Source organism: Microtus oregoni, unplaced genomic scaffold (assembly GCF_018167655.1).
Source record: "Microtus oregoni isolate MIOR12 unplaced genomic scaffold, Mior012 000014F_ref0000157, whole genome shotgun sequence".
NCBI lineage: Eukaryota > Metazoa > Chordata > Mammalia > Rodentia > Cricetidae > Microtus > Microtus oregoni.
The window spans coordinates 20,082,916-20,100,897 of record NW_024543073.1 but is presented as its reverse complement, the minus strand read 5'-3'; the positions used below and the strand labels follow the sequence as shown (position 1 = coordinate 20,100,897).

General features: G+C 43.8%; 1 protein-coding gene across 1 annotated transcript in view; it reads right to left on the bottom strand.

Annotated features, from left to right (window-relative positions):
- Nucleotides 1–17,982, bottom strand: part of Iqgap2 (IQ motif containing GTPase activating protein 2) — a 283,844-nt gene that overhangs the window by 15,071 nt on the left and 250,791 nt on the right. Inside the window, exons 26-30 of the mRNA XM_041663248.1 lie at nucleotides 17,573–17,657; nucleotides 16,428–16,660; nucleotides 12,682–12,814; nucleotides 7,067–7,169; nucleotides 5,641–5,782 (exon numbers count right to left, since the gene is read on the bottom strand). Of these exons, the coding sequence (XP_041519182.1) occupies nucleotides 5,641–5,782; nucleotides 7,067–7,169; nucleotides 12,682–12,814; nucleotides 16,428–16,660; nucleotides 17,573–17,657 (696 nt within the window). The remainder of the gene's footprint in view (nucleotides 1–5,640; nucleotides 5,783–7,066; nucleotides 7,170–12,681; nucleotides 12,815–16,427; nucleotides 16,661–17,572; nucleotides 17,658–17,982) is intronic.

Genomic DNA, 17,982 nt, shown 5'->3' with positions numbered 1-17,982 from the left:
ATCTGTGTACCTCACATCCATCTGTCACTCCCCTTTGGCTCAGAGAGAAGTGATGGTGTCATTGCCCTGCAGCAATTTTCATTCTCTTTCTTCTAGGGCTACAAAGGCCTTGTGCCCTTAGGGATTGTATAACTGTGATTAAGAGCACAGGCTCTGGAGGACTTAAACTTATCTGAAATTTAAATCTCTATTCCAGTAACTGGCGAGCTGCCCAGGGAAAAGTTTACATCTGCTTATGTCTGCTTTGCCCTTACTGTTCTCATGTTAAGTTCTGATGGTAGCCTTCAACCTCATGAGGTTCCTAAGAGTACTGTAGTATATAAACACACATCCACACAAGCATGCATGCATGCACGCACGTTCTGTTCTCCCTCTCTCCATCCTTCTCTTCTCTGGGTTGACGTTTTTTCTTTCTTATTAATGTCCTTTTCTATCTTAGTTACTTGATCATGTTGTGTGTACAAGGGTTCGCCTTCATGTACGTCTGTGCAACACACGCAGGCCTGGTGCCCTTGGAGTTTTGAAGAGGGCATCACATCACCTGGCACTAGAGTTTTACAGATGGTTGTGAGCTGCCATGTGGGTGCTATGAATCAAACCCAATTCCTCTGCCAGAGCAACAAGGCTCTTAACTGCTGAGCCATCTCTTCAGCCCCAATATCCTTTCCTCTACAAAATCCTATATACATATAAGAGGCAAAACTTTTGCAAATCACAGATCTATTAATATGACTATATAAGGAACACTTTCAACCCAGGAATAACAACAAATTCATTTAAAACTAGGTAAAGGATTTTTGTTTTTGGTACTGGGAACCCGGGGCCACATGGATGCTAGGATGGGCAGTCTGCAAAGGTGGTGGATGCTCCATAAGCACTTGGAAAGGGGCTCAGCATCATGAATGAGTGTAGAATTACAAATCAAAGCCACAGTGAGATACTCCACACCCTCCGAGACGACTAATGACAAGAGAAGAAAAGGGGTGTTGAGAAGGTGGAGAAAAGTTGGGACCCTTGTAGTTTGTGGGGGGAAATGTGAAATGGTGCTGCCACTGAGGGAAACTGTCTGGTGGGCCACCAAAAAAACCACACAGAGCAATTTCATGCCCAGGTATATAACCAAAAGAAGTGAAAAGGGGTGTTTAAACAAAAACTTGTACCTGGATGCATATGTAAGAGCACTTAGTTACATCATCTATAAGGTGCAAACAACCCAAATCCTTATTAACAGATGAGCCAGTAAACAAATGCATATCCGCATGGGAAGTACTATCCAGTCATGAGAAGGAATAAAATACTGATCCATGTCCTAACAGGGCACCTTAAAACATTACTCAGGTAAAGAAAATCAGGTGCAGAAGACCACATGTTATATGATCCCATTTGTACAAAATGTCTACAACAGGTAAGTTCATAGAAACAGACAGTACTAGGTAGGGTCTGGAGAGCAAGGGCAAAGGGCCTGACTTGAGCAAGATAAAAATATTCAGGAACTCAATAGTGTCGATAGTTGTATTAGATTGTGGATATCCTAAATTGTCACTGAACTGTGCACTTTTAAATGGTTGGAGTAATCGATTATATGCTGCAGGTATCTCAAAACCACTGGCCAGTTCCCCCCAACATGGCCACAAAAGAAGAGCTTGTGAGCTGGCAGCAAGCACTGGGGAGCTGGAGTCTGCAGCAGAGGACCAGGGTGGGCAAGGTAGGAGCACTTCCCAGACCAAGACTCATCCCTTCCCAAACATGCTTGACTTTTATGGTTTTTGTTTGTAAAATGTGAATTCCAAGAATGTGCTGAACTGTGGTGATTCCTGCCTCCAGTAGGTGAACACGCATACACTGTTCAGATGATTTCATGCTTTAGCTGACCCGAACTGTGATTCCTATCCATCAGTGTGGACGTTAGAGTAGGCGGCACCAAGAGGGCGGCTTTCAAACAACAGACAGAACCAATTACCAGATTTCTTCCTATTACTTCTAAAGACAAAGCTTACGAGCTCGTGGGAGGCTTGATCTAATTTCATTTGCATGGCCAAGCCACACCATTTGCATGCATTTCCAGTTATCTGGATACTTGGCCACGGTACAGAGGAAGTCAGGGTGCATATTTCTTCTCCCCACCCTGTCCGGGGCTTACAGAAAGTTCAGCACGACTTGATCATCAATTGTACAAGGCTGCAACTGGCTTTGCCTTGCAGCTGAGCCTACACCCTGGGGCTGCACTGTGCTCTCTACTGCCAGCCTAAAGACATCTGAGCCCCAGAAGGCAGAAGTGGTACTGGCTCTTTACTGCTGGGCCCAGCCTCAAGCCAACCCATGGGGTTCTCAAGTAAATGGTACCTTCCATGATCTGACAATAAAATAAACCCACAGCATCAAACCAACACAGATCCCAACACAGACTATGTAGGAAGCTTTGGTTTACATGAATGGTTGAATATCCGAGGAAAAATCAAGAAAGGGGTACTTTCTGAAGCACATTAGTGCTGAGACTTCTGTCTCAAATCCAGACATTGTCACTTGGGATACAGAACTCAAAATATGAGTGGTAAAGTCATGCATGCTTATTCCTGTGTGCCCCCTTTCTATCCTTTAGTCCCTGTCTCTTCCTACCATATAACCGTTCTATGTGCCAATATGCATTCTTTGGTTTAGCTAAGGTCTTGAGTACTGTGTTGTTTGGAGAGCATGTGCTTTTGATGTACGCCACTTTCATTCATGGTGTTTGATGGAGAATCTCTCTCTCCTGCTCTACCTGGAAGAGACTTATGGGGCACAAGCATGAGAAATACAGTATTTATTGTTTTAAATGGGAATGTTTCCTTGAAGTCTTTGAGGGCAAGAAGACAGACCCTATTGCTGGAGGATCCACCTATGACATGAAAATATCAAACATGAGTCATACAACACGGGGAGACCAAGCTGGTGTGGACCTAGAAGCTCCGTTCCTCCTGGATTTCACAGTGTTAAGGTGTTAACACACTAAGCCCACAATGAGCATCAATGTTATTCTGCCATGAACCCTGTGAGCTCTGCTAACGTCTGGCCTGATGAGACATGCTCAGTGGTGAAATGATAACATGAATATTGTGGGAGTCACCAACTACGTTAGGAGATTTAAGGTCCACTCCCCAAGATGGAGCCTATATTTGGCAACATTATTGGGCCAAGAACCTATGGCTAGATAGGTCCTAGGCCCTAGGCAAGACCCCACTACAATTATTCTGCCAAATGGACATAGTATTAAACCAACCTATAGTCTAGTGACCCATCATTATACCCATAGATTAAAGCATATTTCAACCTCTATCAGAGTTGCTTTTGTTGGAGTAGGCGATGCTCAACACAGAGATCCACAGCTGACCAAGTTCAGGGAATAAGAGACTTCAGCATGTTCAGCACTATGTGAAAACATATACATGGCACCCCCAACTCCACAGGTTCAGTGATCATTGCGGACGAGGAGACAGTGTGAGGGCCAGATGCAGGGAATGGAGTCTTCTGAACAGGGCAGTGCATATGAACGCACAGTGCCGGCCAGAGCATTCACAAGACCTGTGTAAGCCCAAGCCAGAAAAAATGCCATGCCTAGCTGGGAGCTGTCAGCAACTGTTAGCTGCTGGGAGAGGGAGGGTCAGCTTTCTCTAAAAATGTAGCTCGAGAAGTCTACTGTGCTCCAGGGGAAGACCACACATTCCAGATTATTTGGGGAGCACAAATTGCCTTGATGGGAGGGAGGAAAAAAAAGGACACAAAATTGGGTGGGAAGAATGGAGTGAGGGAGGATGAATATACTCAAATCATGTATAAAATTCCCAAACAATTAAAATATTATACATAATATAGTTTATATATACATATTTTATATATAGTAGTGGCGTGTACCACATGGCAGTCATTGTTGCTTGACAAAGTTCCAGCATTTCAACTTTGCAGACCCCAATTCTCCAAAAGCCTTTTACTTTCATTTTTAATGATTCTCACTATGTGTTATGGGAGCTCCCATATGTCTCTTCCTTTGGGAAACTTTGTGTGGGCTGTGGTGAGGGATGAGAATGTACACAACAACTTCCTCTTTAAACAAAATAATTCTTTGGAACAAAATCCCCGCCACCTTGGAACCATGTGGTGTGATAACTCCGCCTGCTCCCACACAAATTCACACCAAGCTGCTAGAAAATGCAGATAAGTAACGCATGCTTGATAAATCAGGTAGATTTACTAATCATGATTTATAAATTCCTAAGGTTGACTCAGGTTCACAGTAACATTTATGTTCAGTTGAAACCTCCAGCTAGCCGCTGCAGGATCCAGAACCATTCCTGTCTCTCCAAAGCCCACCCACTCAGAGAATCTCTGAACAAAGGGAAGACTCCAAAAAGTTCTGCCTTCTTAGTGGCTACCTCAGCTTCTCCCCTGAAGTTGCCAGCTGCCCAAGTCCCTGCCTAAGCAGTTCAGCTTTGATCATACCTGCACACAAACCCAGCTTGTGGTGAACATGTCATCACTCCTCACCTACAGGCTATATAAGCTTCCTGCTTTAGTTTGGGCGTGTGACTTCTCTGGCCTCCATCTCTGGGACTGGAGAACTCGTCTGGGAGTTGCTTTGCTCAAATAAACCTGTTCTTTTACTTTTTCAGTTTGGCTCGATCTGGCTTATTGAATCGGCAGAGAAACCTACTATTGGGGTACAGAAAACTGTTAATTTGTCTAGCTTTGTCTTTGCTTGCTTTAAGCTTTAGCATAAACTAATCCATACAAAAAAAGACCCTGCAATATTCTATAATGGAGTGTTTGGTCCCCTGAGAAAGTCCTTCTTCCAAGGTCAGGCATTTAGACAAAAGTCCCCATTCCCTCCAGGGCTTGAAGAAAGTTCCTGCTCACTAAAAAGGGAGACATTCTTATCTCTGGCAAGAGGAATCTGTGGCCCTTCCACTAACATATGATTGGTGCCTATTAATTTGTTAAGGCTAACAAATCCTCGATTCCTGATCTCAAGCTACACCCAGCTCACATGCCTCCTTTCTCCCATTTAATCCTCTGTGCATTTATAGAGTATAAAAGCCATAGCTCTTAATCAATGGGCAGCGATCCTGATTTACCCACAGACCCAGTCAGTCTCCTCCAACCTTTTGCTGCCTACACATCTCCTTTTGGGACCTGAACCCTGCTGGAGCTGGACTCAGGCGAAGCAGGGTATAAACAGTCAACGCTGCTGACCATATCCAGGACTGATCTAATAAGAAAAGCCAATAAATCCAGCAGTGGTCTATCATGTGTGTTCCTTTCTACATCGTCGCTTTATACTAAAAATAAAACTGGATTAGCAGTGTCCTCTTGCCAATTTTTTAACCACCTGGAACCATGTGCTCATCTAAATCACTTCATTCCTTCAAGGAATCTAATTATGACATGTAAAACTAAAAACCAAGGCCAACTTTGTAGCCTATTATAATATTTAGTTCCCTCCTAAATGATGAAGGTCCATTATCCTCTGGTTTGATGGATGTACATGATGCATTAATATCTACCTACTTCTAAAGGGAAGGCCTGCTGAGATTTAACCCCACTGGAGACTGCACAGTTTGGGTCCTGCTGCTGGAACCATCAACTGTTAGCTCTTAGCATCAGACTTACTTTATCATGAGGCTTCTGCCATCCACAGCTTCGCCATCCTTGATGTCATACTTGCTTGTCAGGGAAAGGGAAATCTCAGTCTTTGAGAGCTGATTTAGTGTGTTTTCCTTGTTAGGGTCATTGGGGTCAACTGCTCCTTCCCCTGTAAGGAAGCAAAAGAAAAGAAAAGAAAACAAAACAAAACAAAATGTTATTTTTCCAGTTCTCTCCTGTGGTGACTGCCACACACTGTAAGATAAGGGTTCTTAGGATACAGGACAGGCTCAGGAATCAGATGAGAGATTTATGGGCTCCATAAAGCCTGCATATTCTAGGACATCTGCAGTGGATTTTAAAGCATTTGATCAAACCGTTAATGTGGGGCATAAATATTCACAAAAGAACAAATTAAAAAAAAGAATGGTGAATAAAAACATTTTAGGTTTCAGTAAGGACTCTGTCATATTCAGAGGGTTCACGTCTTATCTTTAATTTCTCTGTGAAACAGATTGATAAGTCCTTTCCATTGTCTCTAGGACTTACCTTCAGCAGTAACATTGTTTTGTAACCCAAGATGCAAGCAATAACAGAATTTTGGGTTGTGGGGGCTGAGTCTATGGCCTTGCACATGGCAAGCAGGTGCTTTTCCAGGGAGCAGCAGACTGGCCCTGAGTTAGAGAGTTCTTACTGTATGAGCAGAGACAAAGGAGAAAAGGGATTTTTCCTTCACCACGGTGTATCACCTGCAGATGGTTTCTTGGTTACAGCTGGAGCCCTTGTCTCCCCACTGCCCCCCCCCCCAGAGTGGGGACCCCATTAAGCTTGAACCCTTGCAGGCCCTGCGTGTACTGCCATAGCCTCTGTGAGATCATATCTGTATCAGTCCTGTTGTGCTTCGGAAACCCTGTTTCCTTGGAGTTAACCAGCCCTTCTGGCTCTAACAATCTTTCTGCTTCTTCTTTGCATAGCTCTGAGCCTTGAGGGGGAGGGGAGTGATGAAGACATCCCATTTAGGACAGAGTCCTCCAGAGTCCCCCACTTTCTGCATACTGTCCAGTTGTGGGTTTCTGTGTTAGTTCCCATCTACTGCAGGGAAATGAGTCGCACTGGGTATATTAACCACACATGAGGGTACAAGAGCGATTGGCCAACACAAAATGAACTCATAGTTTGATTTTGGACTTTCTGTCTTGTATTGCTTTGTTTGAGCTTTTTTTTTTTTTTTTTTGTCTTATTGGTCTCTTGCTTCTTTATGTTGATCTCTATTGTGTGTCTGTTGGGGAGGGCTTATGTGTTTCTTTTTCTTTTTTAAAAGAGAGACAAAAAGTTGGGTGGGTAAAGAGGTAGTTGGGTGGGTAGAATAAAGTGGAAGGGGAAAATGTGATTAAAATACACTGGTAGGTATTATTCTTTAAGTGAACCACCAAGGACTAGACGAAGTTCTCACCCAGGAAGGACTCCACTGTGGGCACTTCCCCCAGCGACTCTAACAGCTCATTCAGCAGGTCACCCTTTTCAGTCGCGATGGCATCCTGATGTTCCAGCAGGAGCTATACACAGACAGCAACAGACACACAGAGGCAGAAGTCAGACCCCGTGGCAACTAGACTCACAGACTCCAGCTTTAGTTTCTCAATATTTTCATCCGATACTGCTTAGTAATTTTTTCAAAAAAGGTTTTAGGCGTCATGGCTGGGTAGGACTGTTGGTTGCCTCCCTCTGTTGAAGGAGCCAGAGGTCAGGGAGTTTGCTGTGAGATTCTGTCTCCTTGTGATGCCAGAAGCTACACCCATGAAGTCTCGCCAACTTGACTTCCCAAACATGAGCCAAACAAGGACGACACCATTAAACGTGCCAAAGTGGATGGGAAATGCCCATGAGACCTGAACCCTAAACAAAAAACTATAAGCAACTAAGAAATGCTGAGAGCAGGAAAAATAGTCTTCTCCAGGGAAGAACACAACAATTGGTTATCCAATACCCAAGACCAGCCCTGAAATCATAGATACATGTAACATTATACAGACTGAGTAGGTTACATTTAGGGATATAAATGTATGACATATATGCATTTAGTAACAAAGGAAAAAAAAAGACCATGAATTTGAAAGAGAGTGAGGAGGGATATTTTGGGGGAGGTTGGAAGGAAGGGAGAAAAAAAATGTTGTAATTATGTAAAATGATTTCTTAAATTGTGTGTATTTGTGTGGGTTTGTTCATGTGAGTATAGTGTCTGCAGAAGCCAGATGAGAGTATGTGATCTCTGGGAGCTGGCACTGCAGGCAGCTGTGAACTGCTGGGTGTGACGTGCTGGGAACAGCCAGAAAGAGCAGCGTATGTTCTTAAGTCCCTCTCTATATTCAGAGCCATCTCTAGCTCTGCCTAGATAGTAACCATAATTCTGACAATTATTAAAGTTGTAGACATAGACACAGCTTTAACTTTTGTCTCATGGGGACAACGGCACATTAAGAAACTGTAGCAAGGGCTGGTGTGAAGCCCTAGGGTTGATCCTAAGCACTGTATTAACTGGGCGTGGTGACTCAGGCCTGTAATCCCAGCACTGCAGGAGGATCAGAAAGGATCAGAAAGTCAAGGTCATCAGGAGGTTTGAGGACAGCCTAGGCAACACAGGACCATATAAGAAAGAAAGAAAAAATAAACCCCTATAGTGGGAAAGGGGCACACCAAATTTTTTTCAGCGTAGTCTTGCCTTTTATGCCTAACCATTGTGTTTCCCACAGACATTACAGCAAATGGGCAAAAGATTTATAAAGTGTGGCAGAAGTTTCTTACCAACCACTGGCAGCAGCTGGAAAAGTATGTGCACATCTATCTTCAGAGATACATCATGCAGTATTACAGTGCTGTCCTGTGTGTGTGTGCGTGTGTGTGTGTGTATGTGCATATGTGTACAAATGCGTGCAGAGGCCAGAGGATACTGGATGTCACTCTTTAGACATACTTACTTTGTTCTGTTTTGGAGGCAGGGTCTATCACAGGCCCGGAACTCACCAAGCAGCTAAGCTGGCTAACAGTGAGCCCCTGGTGTCTCCCAATCTTCTCCTATCCAGCAATGGAACTACAAGGTAGTGCTATCATGTCTAGAATTTTTTAAAATTATCTGTTATTTTATGTGTATGGGTGCTTTTCCTGAATGTATGCACATGCATCACATGCATGCCTGGTACCCAAGGAATCCAGAAGAGGGCATTGCAGCAATCTGGAACCGGAGTTACAGACAGCTGGAAGCCACCACATGGGTGCCAGGATCTAGGCTCCTGTCCTCTGTAAGAGCATCAAGTGTGCTTAACCTCTGAGCCACTTCTTCAGCCATCCACACTCCGCTTTAAAATCCAAACCAAAACATGAATTCTGAGGACTGACCTCAGGTACACCCCTGAACTATCCCTCAGCAAACCCTCCCCCATCCCTTTTCAGTTGTTCAGGAAACATTAGGAATCTATCAAGGCAAGGACTGTAGAAATACTGATACCATAAAGCCTCAAACTGAGTGACGAGGGTTGGCTGTCCTTCCTGTCTCACAGGAAATGCTGTGGCTCTAGAGGACTCTCAGCAGGAGGGTGGGAGGGTGAAACCAGCAAGGACAATAGGAACATCTGTTTCTCTTTGCATTTCTAACTAAGTTGAAACAGTGTTTCTAGGCTACTGGCACCCTTGGGGACAGGCTATAGTCACTTGTCTTCAGCTTGTGAAAAGATGAATCATAACCATAAGCCAGTCCTTTTTATAACTGAGATAGAATTAATATAACATCAAACCCACTCATTTTAAATACAACTGTGTTTCTTTAACCTGTTTTGCCATTGTCACTGTTAAGAATTTTCTTCCATTTGGTTAATCTGTAAGATTAATGAAGCGTTGTTAACTTGTTTAGTTTTTGAGACAGTTGCTTCTCTAGGTAGCCTTGGTTGGCCTGGAGTTCACTGTATAGACCAGGCTGGCTTTGAACTCACGGTGGGTGATCCATGTGCGCCAATGCACCCATCCTGAAGGGTTATTTAATGTTGAGTTTTCTCAACAGCTTCCAGGCACTTGTAAATTGTGTAGGCATCTCCTCCTCCTTTACTTCCTCCTCCTCCTCTTCTTTTTAAAAATAGTATTTTGCTTTGTAGCGCTGGCTAGCTACTAGCTTCGTAGTGCTGGTACTTTGAGTCCTTAAACTCTCAGCAACTGTCTGGCCTCAGCTTTGTGAGGTGTATATTTTTGCCATACCAGGAGCTACCTGGATTTTGAGTAGGAGAGTAGCCTCACATGCAGAGCTTCAAGGCAAGGATGAATGCATACCACCTATGTTCATTGAATTTAGTTTCTTAAGAGAGAGTCTCATGGGGTGCAGGTTGGCTTTGAACTCAGGAACGTCTGATCCCCGTTTCCACTTTCCCAAGCACTGAGGTTTCGTACACGTATTGCCACATTCCATTAATTCAACGCTGGAGCTCCGAGTGTTCTTGGCAAGTACTACCAAGGGAGTTGGGTCCAGCTCCATCGTATTTATTTTCTTCTAAAGTCTGTTTATGACAAGGCAGACTAGTTTCTCATGATAGACAGACATACTTAAGTTTTCAAGCAAAACAATATGCGTTGCTCTTTTAAAAGTAAGTGGACTCTAAGAAAGACAGGGACAGAGACAATATAAAGACAGAGAAGGGCAGAATCTTGAAGTGGTGTGTGTATGTGTGTGTGTAGGAGTTAGAGAAGAAAATCCACAGGGTGGTGGATTTATGTTCTCATTCTCTTCGGAGACAGGCCCATTTGGCTGTTATCTCGGGAAAGGAGGATTTATTATAGGTAGCCAGTGTCTACCCTTTACACTGTCAATTAGAGAATGTAAATCATCTTCTTCTTCCGAAAGACTCTGTCTTAAGCTGATGCTGAAGTTCTGTCTCTCAGAGGGCCAGGACCAAGCAAAGAGCTGTGGGTTTGGCAGGCCAGGCTGTTGATGGGTTGTGTCTGCCTCAGCCGCCTCCACACACAGACACGATGACTCTGCCGTGACGCCTTGCCCCGTTACATCTGCTCCCAATCCAGCACAAAGGAACTTCGAGTCAGTCACCAGCCCCGTTCCCAGGACTTCGTTCTGTTTTTAATTCTTATTAGCACAGGAAAGGACTATTTTTCTTTAAAGCCCGGCAAACTTAACAAGTACAGTGACATTTTCTGTCTGCCACCCGTGAGAAAGAACCTCACTCTCAAGAGAATGTTCCTTCTGTATTTGAATCTTCCTCCCCGGAATCACGTGACCAAGGTGATCATATTTGAGATGAATAAACTGTCCTAAAAGAGTCAAGTGGGTCAGCATGTTTTCTTGTCCATTAGAAAGTTATGGGAGGGGGGCTGGAGAGATGGCTCAGTAGTTAAGAGAACTGACTGCTCTTCTAGAGGACCTGGGTCCAATTCCCAGCACCAACATGGCAGCTCACAATTGTCTGTAACTCCAGTTTCAGGGGACCTGACAACCATGGCAAAACACCAATGTATGTAAAATGGAAATATTAATTTTTTTAAAAAAGCTATTTTCTGGAAGAAATTCATGGCTGGATAATTTTGCTATTGATCTAGAGGATAGCTACAGAAAGGAGGTTGACCAATTCGTTTAATTGGTACATATAGAGAAGTTGTGGCAAATGTCAGTTCCCTGTTCCAACCTTGCAAGACAAAAATCAAAGCTGGGTCCTTCTTTCCTGCAAATCCACAGCCCAGCTGCAGAAGTGCTTGAAGAAGGCTGGACTCCCAAGCAGCGGGTCTGCCCCACATCTAGGTGGGTTGAGACGTTGGGGTGTGGCTTTGGAAAGGCAGGTATTTGAGATGCAGCCCCCCAGTGATGGGTACAATCCAAAATTGGATTTATTCTTTACTGAAGTATCTGGATCTCTAGAATTTTAGTGTGGATCTGAACCCCTTGAGATACAGATTTGGAACTGGGTGGTCTGGGATATGGTTCTAAACCATCCCTAGGACCTTATTTTGACTAGCAAAGTTTAAAATTGGTTTGAGAAAAAGTTACCTAATTCAATTTCAAAATTCTAAACACTAATCACAGGCCAAGCATGGTGGCTCATGTCTGTGATCTTTCCACTGGGAGCTACATAGTAACTTCTAGGTCTAAGCCTGGGGTACAGGATAAAGTACCATCTTAATCATCCCCCTGCCGCAATACCCAAGTAAATAAATAATATTCCAGGTGAATTAGGTGAGGTTGTGGTATAGCGTAGTACACGTTTTTGTGCATGCAACAGGCAGAGGCAGGAGGATCTTGAATTTGAGTCCAGTTAGAACTACCTAGTGATACTCTTGCCTTGAAAAAACAAAACAAAAATGCCACAAAACAAAACTTAATTCCAATTGCATTTAAGGCAAAATAGTTTCAACTATCTATACAAGCTCCAGTGTCTGGCTTCTGCTTACAATAAATGATGGTAAAACCACCCTGGGCTTCCTAACTCCTTCCTGGTATCACTGAGCAGAGCTGACGACTGATTGTGATGTTTGCATGAGAACGAGACACAGGCACCATGACACAGCACAGACTTGAAATTCTAAGAAACCTGGTTTTAGAACAGTGACAGCCCATCCTGCAGGAGGAGGTTCCTTATCTTCCTGCAGAGCCTGGTTTCCACCCCCTCTCTCCCTCCCTCTGAGCAGCACATCACTTCCTGACCTTTTGGCTAAGATTAAGTGATGTATATCCAGGCATCAGAGAAGTCTCCATTTCCCAAAAAATGGGGGCAAAGCTGAAAGCACTCTTGAAAGAGGCAGAAACAGGTGGGTCTGGGCAGCACAGCTCTGATCGGTGAGCAATCCCAGTGCATTTGTGGTCCAGAGTTTAAACTGCACCTGCATCACCTTGCATTGCAAAGGCAAACTTTCTTACTTGGGAAGGGCTTTACTAATGTCCAAGAGTCAGACAGCAATTAAGGCAGGGGCTTATTGGGCTTAAAAATAGACACATGAGCACAAGCTATTGCAAGACCAGCTTCTTCCAATGAATGGATGCCTGATCCATGACCTGGGGCCAAGACCCCTTCTTGACCCACTTACTAAATGCGTGTTGATGATTTCTTCGATCGAAATATAAATGACTGGTTTGCTGACGGTCACCAAGTCTGTGTATTTGTCCATATTAAACTTCTCTTCTGGTTCATGGACATCACAAGCTTCTTGGAAATATTTCCTAAGAATAGGGAAAAAGAGGTGTTAAGATAGAGTCAAATTTGTAAGTGGAATAGCGTCACTAAAATAAGTTTTGAAATGATGGCTACAGCACTCCCCTCTATCCCAACCTTGAGGCACTTGCTATAGCTTCTTCCATGGTCTCCCCCCGCCCCTCTCTCTCTGTTTTGTTTTGTTTTTCGAGACAAGGTTTCTCTGTAGTTTTGGAGCCTGTCCTGGAACTAGCTCTTGTAGACTAGGCTGGCCTCGAACTCACAGAGATCTGTCTGCCTCTGCCTCTGCCTCTGCCTCCCAAGAGCTGGGATTAAAGGCATGCACCACCACCACCTGGCTTCAGGGTGAACCTTCATGGTGGTGCTCGTCCATGTCTCTGGATGCTGAACCTCAAACTGGTCCACAAATAGGATGAGAGATAAGTGTGGGCCTTGGACCCTAGGATACAGTTTGATCAAATTATAGGCAGGATTTCTAAGACACACACACACACACACACCAATAATATAATTTTTCAAATTAAGAGAAAATCAAACAACCAGTTGAGTTGGTAGGTGTTTGTCCAGCACGCAGGAGGCTCTCACTGCCATCCCCATTACTGCATAAGCCTGGCCTGGTGGCAAGCTAGCACTCAGCTAGTGGACTTTAATAATGGCCTCTGAAATGTCAATGAAAATGTAAGATGAAGAATTTGCTGGTGTTGGGGAGCTGGCCTAATGGGTGAAGCATGACCACCAGAGTTTGTATCTCAAGGACCCATACAAAAAAAGCTAGGTGTGGTGGCATGTGCTTGAATCTGAACTGCTGGGGAGAAAGGCAGAAATAGGCAGATTCTGGGAGCTCAGTGGCCGGCCAGCCTAGCTAAACACGTGAGCTCCAGGGTCAGTGAGGGGCCGTATCTCAAAATGGAAATAGATGATGACAGAGAAGGAAGCCCAAAGTCAACCTCTTTCTTCCACGTGCATGTGCACACACATGCACAGGACCTACCCACCCCCATGCTAACAGACACTGTGTATGCTGAAGACTGATCCTAGGACTTTATACATGCTAAGCACATGATGTATTGGTGTGGGAGGTCCTTCTGTATATCTGCTGCTTTTATTCGTTAATGAATAAAGCTGTTTTGGCCAGTGACTTAGCAGGACAGAGGTAGGTGGGAAAACTAAACTGAATGCTGGGAGAAAGAAGGCAGAGCCATGTAGCCCTGCTGGAGACAGACGCTGGACACTGGACAGAATTTAACCTGGTAAGCCATAGCCATGTGATGATACACAGATGAATAGAAATGGATTAATTTAAGATATAAGAGCTAGCTAGCAATATGATTGAGTGATTGGCCAAGCAGTGACTTAAATAATAATAGTTTCTGTGTGATTACTTCAAGTCTGAGTGGCTTCTGCCAATACTGTACCACTGAGCTATAACCCCAGTCCCAAGTCACATAATTCCTTACCTGAAAATTTAGTTTTATAGAGAAAAAACAATCCAGCAAATTGGTTACCTTAAATGATGCAAGCTCCTGGGTCTACAATACCCTAACCTCCCTCTGAAGGTTCTGATACCAGATGGACAAAAATCTTTTTTCCTAGATCTAAGCAATGGTGGCTGACCAATGGAAAGACCATTTCAGTTAAAACACAAATCCCCCCAGAAAAGGCCCTAGGACTCAGATCCCAAGAAGTCTCTTATTTTAAACTAGAGCTAATGAAGACAGAGGGATGAAAAATATCTATGATTATACTTTAGAAGCCCTTGGTAGATTTTAACCAAGAGACCTTTGCCTGTGCTATGTGGGATTCCCCTTTGCATGCTGTGAATATGTTTTATTACCATTGGTTAATAAAGGACCTGTTTCAGCCAATGGCTTAGCAGAGCAAAGCCAGGTGGGAAATCTAAACAAAGATATATGGAGAGAGTAGGCAGAGTCAAGGAGACGCCATGTAGCTGCCTAAGGAGATGGTCACCAAAACCTTATTGGTAGGCCACCGTCTTGTGGCAATACATAGACTAATAGAAATGAGTTAATGTAAGATGTAAGAGTTAGTTAATAAGAAGCCTGAGCTAATAGGTTGAACAATGTTGTACTTAATATAGTTTCTGTGTGATCATTCAGGTCTAAGCAGTTAGAAATGAACGAGAAGTCTTCTACACCTGTGTATATGTGTGTATATATATACATATATATATGTATATATATGTATATATATATATATATGGTGTGTAAGATATATGTGTATGTGTGTTTTATTCTATATAGTTTCAAGTGTTTTTATGCCTGAAATAATCTCAGACATGCTTTCTATGGCACTAGAGGCCTCTGTACTAGAGCTGAATTCTTCCTTCCAAGCCCTGGGCTAGGAGAAGCAGCCATGTTTCAGGGTGTCATGCTCCCCAGAGACAGTAGGTCTTCCTGTGAGGTCTTGTTCATGGGGTACGGATGAATGAAGAAAATAAATACCAGAATGAATATGAGTGAAATAGAAAATAGTGTACTTAGGAGGGTACTCTTGGAAAACAGGAGATTGGCAGGGATAACAAGAAAAAAGGAGTCAGGTATGCCAGCACTCGGGCAGCAGAGGCAGGCAGATACAAGAGTTTAAGGCCTGTCTGGTTTACATACTGAGTTTCAGGCTGGCTGAGGCTATGTAGGGTGACCCTGTCTCAAACAAACAAATGAAGGAAAAGGAAGGTCTACGAACACTTAAGAGTTTATGAGGAACATATTATTGTTTCTCGTTACTGAATAAAAGAATTAAAATTGGCAGCTGAGGAAATCAAAACTTCCCACAGTGAGAGGACCTGAGGTAACTTTCTCACAAATGGTACAGATGCCACAAAGAACTGTCAATCAGGAGGTTGACAGCTGTGGACCTGGAGGAAATGAAGAGTGGGAAGTCCCTTTCCAAGTGAGGATAACAGAGGTCCCACTGACGTCACACAAACTCTATAATCTACACAGACAAGAGAGCAAACACAAGCCAAGATGGAAGCATCTGCTCCGAGCCCTGAGATGCATGTGTGACTGCCAGCTGCTCACTCCTCTGTCCTTACGGGATGATTAGTGACAGACTTAGGAGGAAGAAATGGAGACAATAGAATTAACTCTCGTGTACACAATTATGAGAGGCCCACGGACAGTGCAGAGCGTATTTACACAGGATCATCTATAAATATGAAGACTGGGGTTTCCCCTACCTTTCCTAAAGGAAACACACCATTTCCTACCATTGTTGCAGATAAGGCAAATTTTTCCCAACTGGAAAACAATTTGGAAAAGGAAATACAGTTACCTTCTTCGGCTCAATGAAACCAATCAGTTGAATGTTTTACTCTAAATACTATGTGTGTGTGCGCCGCATCAGGGAGAGAGCTTTATCAGAAGCATAGATCCTAGACAGGAAGGACTCAGTGCAGCAGGGTGCAGGGGGTGGGGTGGGAATAGTGGGCCTAGGTCATCTTGCCTGCTCCTTTCCTTCATTCTCACAGTGGCAGCCACTGGGAGGCATGCAGTCACACAGGGCTCCTGTCCCCCTCCATGGCCCTGGTTCTAGGTACAGACCCTGCCGTTCTTGTCCTTCTCCCCACGTGTTTCTTTGAGCAGGAATGGGCCTTCTCACCTGAATTCCCGATAGGTTTCTGATAAATAATTGTTCATTGATGACAAGTGCTCATTCTCTCCTTCAAACAGCTTGTTGGAGGCTGCGTGTTGGAGAACCTTGGCCACAGATCCCAGGTTTCTCCTCTGGTCAGAATTGATCTGACCTCCGGCTGTCATGTCAATGATGTCAAAGCCATCTGGAGCCACGATGGCTGGGTTCATATATCGGTAGTACAGGAGGTTTCCAACAATCTGGACGAGGAGAGGAAAAAGGACATTTTCAAGAGACAAATGAGCTCCGGTTGCTTTTAATCTTTAAGTATACATTCGTTTCTTATTTTACATTTACATTTCCCGAGAGGAGTCGTTTTCAGACATGAATCTTCTCTTTTAGCATTAAAAACTTAAGAATCACTTTATTTATTTATTCGTGTGTGTGTGTGTGTGTGTGTACACACATATCATGGTGCACATGTAGAAGTCAGAGGGACAACTTGTGGGAAGTGATTCTCTTTCTACCATGTGGGTCGTAGGGATCAAAGTTAGGTTGACAGGCTTAGTGGCAAATTTCTTTACCCACTGAACCATCTCACCAGCCCCTGACATGACTCCTTCATGAAGTATTAGATGCAGGAGATGAACATAACTTCATACTAACACTGTGTACCACACAGTTATGTTTTGGTGGAAAATAGGCCACCAAATGTTCTAATATTGAGAGAATGGTGTGGGAAATTTCTAAATGAGCCTCAACAATGATCTCAACAGTCACTAAACACAGAAGATCTGTAACGACAGTCACACGGAGAAAGTATGTCATACAACCGTCTGTTGGTGAGATCATCACACAACTGTCTGTGGGGGAGAATGTCCCACAATCGTCTGTGGGCGAGAATGTCCCACAACTGTTGGTTAGTGAGAACCTCACACAATCGACTGTTGGTGAGAGAACACCACACAACCATCTATTGGTGAGAATGTCACACAACCGTCTATCCGTGAGAACATCTCACAACCATCTGTTGATGAGAAAGTCACACAACCGTCTATCCGTGAGAACATCTCACAACCATCTGTTGATGAGAACGTCACACAACCGTCTGTTGGTGATTCCGGCTCAGAACCCCCAGAGAAGCTGCAGTGAGGTCACCCTTGAGAATCTACCTTTAAGAGCTCTTCTTCCGTGGCATCGGGGAATTTCTCACGGATCGAGTTCTTCAGTACTTTGGCTATATACCTCAATCCATAACTACACGGGGAACAGATGACAAAAGAAAATAATGGGAAAAGGCTAAGTGAGCTAGAAGCATAGCAATTGTTCCAATCAACCAAAGCTCCACAGTTCTCCTAAAAATTCAACATAAAGTGAGATGCAATGGAATCATAGGGCTTCCGCTAACGCTAGCTCCTGAGCGCTGTTGGTGGCCATGACTGAGGTAGTGCCTCTTCATTAGAGGGTGGGGATGAATTACAGTCATCTGATTAGGCCACCTTGTATTTGTTTTTTTTTTTTTTTGTTGTTGTTGTTATTTTTGGTAGGGTCTTGCTATATATAGTCCAGTCTGGTCTCATAT